This window comes from Babylonia areolata, chromosome 4, assembly GCF_041734735.1.
Source record: "Babylonia areolata isolate BAREFJ2019XMU chromosome 4, ASM4173473v1, whole genome shotgun sequence".
Taxonomy (NCBI): Eukaryota; Metazoa; Mollusca; class Gastropoda; order Neogastropoda; family Buccinidae; genus Babylonia; species Babylonia areolata.
In genome coordinates, this window is record NC_134879.1 from 3,520,320 (window position 1) to 3,529,776 (window position 9,457).

Genomic DNA, 9,457 nt, shown 5'->3' on the forward strand with positions numbered 1-9,457 from the left:
GCAATGCAGTGCAAGACAAGGCAATACAGTGCAAGGCAATGCAGTGCAAGGCAACACAGTGCAAGGCAACACAGTGCAAGGCAATACAGTGCAAGGCAATACAATGCAAGGCAAGGCAATACAGTGCAAGGCAATACAGTGCAAGGCAACACAGTGCAAGGCAATACAGTGCAAGGCAAGGCAATACAGTGCAAGGCAATACAGTGCAAGGCAACACAGTGCAAGGCAACACAGTGCAAGGCAATACAGTGCAAGGCAATACAGTGCAAGGCAATACAGTGCAAGGCAACACAGTGCAAGGCAAGGCAATACAGTGCAAGGCAACACAGTGCAAGGCAATACAGTGCAAGGCAATACAGTGCAAGGCAACACAGTGCAAGGCAATGCAGTGCAAGGCAACACAGTGCAAGGCAAGGCAATACAGTGCAAGGCAATGCAGTGCAAGGCAATGCACTGCAAGGCAACACAGTGCAAGGCAATACAGTGCAAGGCAATACAATGCAAGGCAAGGCAATACAGTGCAAGGCAATACAGTACAAGGCAATACAGTGCAAGGCAATACAGTGCAAGGCAACACAGTGCAAGACAATACAATGCAATGCAGTCAGGGACAACCATTTTGTTGCTTGTTTTGTTGTTGTTGCTTCTGTTATGTTTATGCATTACTACATGCCACGAGACTTCAGCTAATCTTCTTATCCGAAGGACTAGCAGCGAGACCACCACCCAAGGTCTAGTGGAGAGGGGGAACGGGGAGGGCAGGGGGGGGGGGGGGTTAAGGGGGGGGGTCAAAATCCCGGGAATCGAACTCGTGAGCACACGCTTCCTAGTCAGGTGCGTTACCACGGGGCCTTCGCTCCACATGATGACCGAGCTGATTTTATACAACACAAACAGACACACCAGCAACGACAATAACAAGGCGTTTAGATGTCTTCTTCTTCATCTTCTTCTTCTTCTTCGTTCGTGGGCTGCAACTCCCACGTTCACTCGTATGTACACGAGTGGGCTTTTACGTGTATGACCGTTTTTACCCCGCCATGTAGGCAGCTCATACTCCGTTTTCGGGGGTGTGCATGCTGGGTATGTTCTTGTTTCCATAACCCACCGAATGCTGAATTAATGAAATGTATGTCCTTATTCCTCAGTGTAGGCCATCTGCTTCACAGGGAATAGAGGAGGAGGAGGGGGGTTGCGCAGAGGGGGGGGGGGGGGGGGGCAGGTGTGTTCTCAACAACAGTAAACATTATGTCATTCAAATTGACAATCCCAGCCACCCACAATGTCTATTTCTCGACATTTCTTAAGGGCAAGAGGACAAGCGGTTCTTGACTTTGTCCTTACGTCTTATGCTGCTGCTGCTGCTGCTGCTGCCTCTGATGATGGTGGTGGTGGTGGTGGTGACGATGGTGGTAGTGGTGAATATGATACTGTTGCTGCTGTTCCTGATGTTATTTTCTTCTCTCTTTTTTTTTTCTCTCTTTTTTTCCCTCTCCTCTTTTATTTCTTCGAGAATGTTCATTGACATTAATTTGTTCCATCGTAAATCTTTCCTTCGCAGAGCCAATCTCAAAAGATGACCTTTTTGCATATAACTGGAGCTGACTTCAAAACAGAGTTTGTACAGTCAGTTTGTGCGTGTGTTGGTGTCTGTCTGTTGACAGGCGCAATAGCCGAGTGGTTAAAGCGTTGGACTTTCAATCTGAGGGTCCCGGGTTCGAATCACGGTGACGGCGCCTGGTGGGTAAAGGGTGGAGATTTTTACGATCTCCCAGGTCAACATATGTACAGACCTGCTAGTGCCTGAACCCCCTTCGTGTGTATACTGCAAGCAGAAGATCAAATACGCACGTTAAAGATCCTGTAATCCATGTCAGCGTTCGGTGGGTTATGGAAACAAGAACATTCCCAGCATGCACCCCCCCGAAAGCGGAGTATGGCTGCCTATATGGCGGGGTCAAAACGGTCATACACGTAAAAGCCCACTCGTGTGCACACGAGTGAACGTGGGAGTTGCAGCCCACGAACGCAGAAGTAGAAGAAGAAGAGAAGTGTCTGTCTGTTTGTCTCTGTGTTTGGCTGCATGTATGTGTGTGTGTGTGTGTGTGTGTGTGTGTGTGTGTGTGTGTGTGTGTGTGTGTGTGTGTGTGCTCTCTCATGGTTATAATTATGCGCGTGTACCTGTGTCCGTGTCTATGAGTCTGTGTCTGTGTGTCCGTGTGCTTGTCAAATGTGTTTTCAAATGTAACGTTATAGTTACAACCATGCCGTTTACTGAAAGAAATACGAGTGTGACTGTCGGAGTTAACAGATTTTGCTGCTTACATGTATTTTGTGGGTTTGGGAGGATTTGTTGTTGTTGTTGTTGTTTTAATTCTTAGCCAGATGTTCATTTTTTGCTGTACGACGCTGTTATTTATGTCTGTTCATTATATATTGTCCCCCTGGCCAAAAGGATAGCATTGTCAATGGCAGTCAAACATTGTCAGTGTCGCGTTGGGTTACGCTGCTGGTCAGGCATCTGCTTGGCAGATGTGGTGTAGCGTATATGGATTTGTCCGAACGCAGTGACGCCTCCTTGAGCTACTGAAACTGAAACTGAAACTGTCAGTGTCAGTGTCTCTCTGACTCACTCTCTCTCTCTCTCTCTCTCTCTCTCTCTCTCTCTCTCTCTCTCTATCTATCTATCTATCTATCTATCTGTCTATTTCTGTCTCTGCCTCAGCTTCTGCACAGCTTGCCTCTCTTTGTTCCTGTCTCAGTCTGTCTCTGTGTTTCTGTGTATCTGTCTGTCTGTCTCTGTGTCTCTGTGTCTGTCTGTGTCTGTCTGTCTCTCTCTCTATTTCTTCTCTCTCTTCTCTTTTCGCAGGCATAGACGAACAGAAAATCACTGCCCCACCCCTCTCTCCCCCCCCCACCCCCCCTGCAAAAAAATCGATGAGACAATAGCCATAAAACCAAAACACAAATAAAAAAGCTAACTAGCTGTTAGAGTGACCATTGACGCTGTGATAACAATATCATCAATAACACGGCATCGATTCTCCGCTGAAAAGCCGGAACAAAAAAAAAAATCTGCGCGTTCACATCAACATAACTGCTACACCCGTTTCCAAGTATTCCCCACTGATGCATCACGCGATATGAGAGAGAGGAGAGAGAGAGAGAGAAGAAGACAAAAGAAAAAAAAAAAAGAAAGAAAAAAACAGCCTCGGTCGAGCGCCGGTGTCTCTCACTGCGCATGTCTGTCTTCTTGGAGCCTTCTGATTGGTCCGTGGGCTTCCCTGGCACGCGGCTCCGCAGACAGGGGAAAATATCTAGACACCTATAAAAGCTGACTGCGGGCTGCGGTTTCATTCATCACTAGAGCTTTGAGAGGAAAAACAGGAGCTTGTTGTGCGTAGCGCTCGAAGAGAGCCAAGAGTTGGGATTTTTTTTCTCCCTTGCAACAGGCTTTGGTTTCTTGTCTTGGGTGGTTTGGGGGTTTTTTTGCGCTCCAGTGGTGGAAATTGTACAGGTGACAACGATTTGCCTGCCGACAAGATTACTTATGAAGCTCAAAAGTATGAAGCCTGACAAGAAAGAGGAAGAGAACAGGGCAGTGTCGTCATCGTCGGAGAGTGAGGGTGAGGGTGAGGGTGGGTCAGGGGGAGAGAAGTACGTGCACTGTGCCCTGCTGGGGGACGGCATGGTGGGCAAGACGTGTCTGACCCTCAGCTACACCCAGCATCTCTTCACTGACCGCTACACCGCCACCGTCTTTGAGAACTACCCTGGTCAGTGTGTGTGTGTGTGTGTGTGTGTGTGTGTGTGTGTGTGTGTGTGTGTGTGTGTGTTTGTGTGTGTTTGCATGTGCGTGCATGCGCGTGCATACGTGTTTTGCAAGTGTGTAAATGCATATATATGCGTGCAAAGTTAAAAGACTCTCTATGTGTGTGTGCGTGCGTGCATAGTGTGTGCCAGTGCGCGCGTAGGTGTCGGAGTGTGTGTACGTGTTGGGGAACATATGTTTCTGTGCGTATATGTGTGTTAGAGAGAGAGAGAGAGAGAGAGAGTGTGTGTGTGTGTGTGTGTGTGTGTGCATGTGTGTCAGTGTGTGTGTGTGTGCGCGCGCGTGTGTGTGTGCGTGTCAGTGTGTGTCTGTATGTATGTATAATTATATGTATGTGTGTGAGAGAAGGAGAGACAGAGAGAGAGAGAGAGAGAGAGAGAGAGAGAGAGAGAGAGAGAGAGAGAGAGAGAGAGAGAGAGAGAGAGAGAGAGAGCGTGGCCATGTCTATTATTTTCGTGTGTTTTTTCAAAGCTAGTTCTCGCAGTCTGTCGATTTATCTACATCGTCTCTCGCTCTTACTAGATTTTGAGCTGCTCCTCCTCTCTCTCCCCCCCCCCCTCTCTCTCTCTCTCTCTCTCTCTCTCTCTCTCTCTCTCTCTCTCTCTCAGTGATTTCATTTGATCGGAATTTGTTTTTGTCTTTTCTTGCAGTTCCTGTGGAAGTTGGAGGAGAAGAATTTACCATCAGCCTGTTTGATACACGTGGATGTGTAAGTATTCTTTTTTTTTTCTTCTTCTTTTTTTTTAATTAATTTCTTTTCTTGTTGTATGTTTCGGTAATGGGGGGTGGGGGTTGCTGGTGGACGGGAGGAGGTGGAGGGTGCGGTTTTCTTTAGACGTGAGTATGATGCGAAGGGTGCAGAGGGATGAGGGGGGGGGGGAGTGTCGATAAAAAAAAGGGTGGGGGGGGGGTGGGGTGATGGGGCTTTGGAGAGGGAGGGAGAAATGTGGATTATGTTAGATACACACGGCAAGATGAAGGTACTGAGGTGATAGTAATTTGGTTGTTCGTGGGTGTGACATGGAGAGAGAGAGAGACAGACAGACAGACAGACAGACAGGACAGACGAGACAAGAGGGCAGGAGAGCAACAGAGAGAGAGAGAGAGAGAGAGAGAGAGGGAGAGCAGAGACTTCTTCTGAGAGTAATAAATAGTTTGACCCTTGATATAGTTTTTTTTTTTTCTTTTCTAAAAGCTTCTTTCAATTTACCCACCGCCACCATCCTTACCCTCCACCTCCTCAACCCCACCAATCCACTGCCCGTCATGATTACGTTCTACCTTCCACAGAGATCACCCAACCATCCACCCACACACACTCTTACAATACACCCCCGACATCCCACACCCACACTCCCCACCTTTCCACCGTTACCCCCACTCCACCACCACCCCACCACCCCCCACCAACCATACCATTACTCTCCACCCACCCACACACACACACACACACACACACACACACACACACAACGTGCACTCTGTACCTCTCTTTTCTAAAACTGGATCGGAGACAAGGCTTGAACGTCATAATTAAAGTCGTCAATGTCCACGCGTGAAGAGCACAGCCCTCCAGTTTTAGAGACCTGACTTCCTCGCTCTCTCTTATAACTCTAACAGATTACCAGCCGTAAGGGAGGGTTGGGGGTGAGTGGGGGGGGGGGCGTAGGGGAGAGAAAAGAAGAAGCAGAGGAAGAAAAAAAAGAAAAAAAAAAAAAGAAAAAGAAAATCGATAACTGCTAGTGACGCATACCTCTAGAGGTTTCTGTTGGGGTCCACATCGTGTTGTGTCCGTAACGAGATATTACGTCGTCGCTCTCTCTCTCTCTCTCTCTCTCTCTCTCTCTCTCTCTCCCGTCTGTTTGAATACAATCCTTTCTGTCTACCCTCTCTACAGCCCTTTCATTGCACGCCCCCCCCCCCCACCCCCGCCCCCACCCCACCCCCCCACCCCCACCCCCCGACGATCTCTACCGCCCTCTTTTTCTCTCTCTGTCTCTGTCTCTCTCTGTGTCTCTCTGTCTCTCTCTGTGTCTCTCTGTCTCTCTCTGTCTGTCTCTGTGTCTTTCTTTCTGTCTGTCTGTCTCTCCCCCTCATTCTCCCCCTCTCTCTCTCTTTCTGTCTCTCTCTTCCCCACTCACGCCCCTGTCTGTCTCTCTCTCTCTCTCTGAATGAGTTTGGTTGTATTTCTATTCTGACGGCACAGTCTCTCTCTCTCTCTCTCTCTCTCTCTCTCTCTCTCTCTCTCTCTCTCTCTTCTAACTCTAGCTAATGTCCAGTTTGAACGGCAACGCTCTTGTTTTTTTTTTTTGTTGTTGTTTTTTTTTATTTTTTTTTTTTACTGGCATTGTTTGAACCACTTGGTGGCGGTTGGAACCAGCGTATCGATCGAGCGAGAGCCACACACAACATGAATGAATGGAATTTGTGTTCTTTTCTTAGTGCATCGGCGACCGTCTCTCTCTCTCTCTCTCTCGCTCTCGCTCTTGCTCTCTCTGTCTCTGTCTGTCTGTCTGTCTGTCTCTCTCAATCTCTCTCTCTCTATCTGTATCTCTCTGTGTCACTGTCTTCATCAGTCTGTCTTCCTCCGTCTCCGTGTCTGTCTTTCTCTCTCTCTGTCTCTCTCTGTCTGTCTGTCTGTCTGTCTGACTGTTTGTCTGTCTCTCTCTGTCTCTCTCTCTGTCTCTCTATATGTCTCTCTCTCACCTCTGTGTCTGTCTGTCTCTCTGTCTTTCTCTCTCTCTCTCTCCCACCTCTCTGTCTCTGTCTCTCTCTCTGTCTCTCTCTCACTCTGTCTCTCTCTCTCTCTCTCTCTCTGTCTCTCTCAGGCAACATGAAGCACGTTGGATAACAAGATCACTGTCAAAGAGCTGCGTGTGGGCGTGGGCGTTGTTGCTGGTATTGGTGGTGGCGGTGGTGGTTGTGGTGGTTGGTGTGGTGGTGGTGGTGGTAGTGGTGGTGGCGGTGGTGGGTGTGGTGGTGGTGGTGGTGGTGGGGGTGGTGGTGGTTGGTGGTTGGTGCAAACGATCGGCGGGATAGATAGAGGCTTTCGTCTCTTGTTGCAAGCGGCTGCTGATGTTGTTGCTGGCACGTTTCCTTCCATCCCTCCATTCCCCCCCACCCCCACCTCCTGCCCCACTCTCTCTCCCTTCCCCCCCACCCCCACCCCATCCCCTGCCCCCCTCCTTCCCTGTTCTGTCCTCTGGGACTTATGGCCTGGCTTGGTCTCTGGAATTCCCTCAGTTTTTTTGGGGGGGTTATAGTTGTTTTTTTTCTGCTCTCCGCCCACGATGTTAACGGTGTGTGTGTGTGTGTGTGTGTGTGTGTGTGTGTGTGTGTGTGTGTGTGTGTGTGTGTGTGTGTGTGTGTGTGTGTGTGTGTGTGTGTGTGTGTGTGTGACGTACTACTTGTGTGTGTGTGTTTGTGTGTGTGTGTGTGTGTGTGTGTGTGTGCGCGCGCGCGCGTGTGTGTGTGTGTGACGTACTACTTGTGTGTGTGTGTGACGTACTACTTGTGTGTGTGTGTGTGTGTGTGTGTGTGTGTGTGTGACGTACTACGTGTGTGTGTGTGTGTGTTTGTGTGTGCGCGCGCGTGTGTTTGTTTGTGTGTGTGTGTGTGTGTGTGTGTGTGTGTGTGTGTGTGTGTGTGTGTGTGTGTGTGTAACTTTATCTCCTTTTTCGAGAGAGAAAGAGTGAGATAGGTGTCGGAGAGAGAGACAGAGAGTGACAGAGAGACAGAGAGAGGTAACGGAAAGTAGGAGGACTTTCAGCCAGATGACATCGATAACCAGGAAGACAGTGGATGTGTACAAGCGGAAATGAACAGGTCTTTACGGGGGGGAAACTGAATTATTTATTGATAACAGGCGTAATACTAATCGCTTGATTGATCAACTTTCGCTTATGAAATTGCTTGTAATTATATCATGCATGCATCTCTGTCTGTTCCTCCCGCTCGCTCCTCTCTCTCTCTCTCTCTCTCTCCTCTTTTTCAAGGTATGGATGAAAAACAAAAGCACTGTACGGTTACTCTGTTACCCTTCAGTTAAATAAATGAATAATTAATCAATTAATGAACCAATTAATCAATTTTGTGTCTGTATATCTATTATCTATCTACCTACCTACCTACCTATCCATCTATCTGTCTGTGTATCAATGCATATACCTATCTTTCTTTCTTCTTCGTTCGTGGGCTGCAACTCCCACGTTTACTCGTATGTACACGAGCGGGCTTTCACGTGTATGAACGTTTATAACCCCGCCATGTAGGCAGCCACACTCCGTTTTCGGGAGTATTTTTCATTCTATCTCTCCAGCTACACGTACACCCTCACTCATTGTCGCCTCCCTTCCTGTCGCTGTGTGCAGATGGACCACGAAAGCCTGCGGGCCTACACGTACCAGGTGAGCGAGGTGCTGGTGCTGTGCTTCTCCGTGTGTGACCGGGAGTCCTTCTACAGCGTGGTCAACTGCTGGCTGCCCGAGATCCAGCGTCACACCAAGGGCAGGAGACCCCTGCTGCTGGTGGGCACGCAGATCGACCTCAGGACCTCCCAACAAGCCTCCTCCACTTCTTCTTCTTCGGCCTCCTCCACGGACCTTGGGGCAGCCTCCTCCCCCTCCTCTTCCTGTCCGGAGCTCTTTAGGAGTTCCTCCACTTCTTCTTCCGACTCCAAAGCCTCCGCCTCTTCCTCTTCCTCCTCCTCCTCCTCAACTTCCTTCTCCTTCTCCACCAGCCAGGAGGAGGTGTCCACGGAGGAGGGCAGTCAGCTGGCCAAGATGATCGGAGCGGACTGCTATATCGAGTGCTCGGCGCGGAGCGAGGAAGGGGTGCGGCAGGTCTTTGAGCACGTCGTCTTCTCCGCCCTCAAGTACCGCAAGAAGAAGGGCAAGATCCTCAACCGCCTCTTCGGCGACCTCAAGATCTCCAACCCCTTGAAGAACTTGAGCCCTCCGAGGTTCTTCGAGACGGCGGATGTCTCTTGTTGCTGATGCTGACAGTTTCTTTTGTGTTTCAAATGTCTCCTCCCCCCCCCCCCCGCCGCCCCCCAAACCCCCCACCTTCCCCCAACTTCCCCGAAGCTTCCTTGTCGAACCTTCACACCCTCTCACTTCTCTTCCCCATCCATCGTCTCTCAAAAACAGTGACAGTCTTACCTTAACGCTGTGCCTGACAGGAAACTCAAAACTTTAACATATACCTTCCTGTCAAAACTATGACATATACCTACCTTCCTGTCAAAACTGTGACAGACCTGTGAAGGGCAAACACTTTTCTGTGTTGTTTTTTTTGTGTGTGTTTTCGTTTCAAACAAACAAATAAAGGTGCCCTTGATTCTGCTGACTCTATTATTATAAACTTTCCAAACTTATCCAGGGGAACATTGTTCACAATTCTTTCTTTAAAACTCTGTCTGTGTGTGTGTGCGTGTGCGTGCGTGTGTGTGTGTGTGTGTGTGTGTGTGTGTGTGTGTGTGTGTGTGTGTGTGTGTGTGTGTGTGTGTGTAGTAACATTGTATGAGTTTGGGGAGAGACGAACATTGAAACTGTGCTCCAGAATGGTTGAAAAGAAAGAATGAAAGAATAAGATATATATATATATATATATATAGAGAGAGAGAGA

The 9,457-nt window shown here is 48.8% G+C and overlaps 1 protein-coding gene across 1 annotated transcript; it reads left to right on the forward strand.

Annotated features, from left to right (window-relative positions):
• Positions 1-3,384: 3,384 nt before the first annotated feature.
• On the forward strand, positions 3,385-8,921 carry LOC143281527 (cdc42 homolog). Its single transcript, XM_076586743.1, has 3 exons — positions 3,385-3,776; positions 4,483-4,541; positions 8,203-8,921. Exons 1-3 carry the CDS (start codon positions 3,551-3,553, stop codon positions 8,824-8,826), a joined length of 909 nt encoding a protein of 302 aa, XP_076442858.1. The 5' UTR covers positions 3,385-3,550; the 3' UTR covers positions 8,827-8,921.
• Positions 8,922-9,457: the final 536 nt, after the last annotated feature.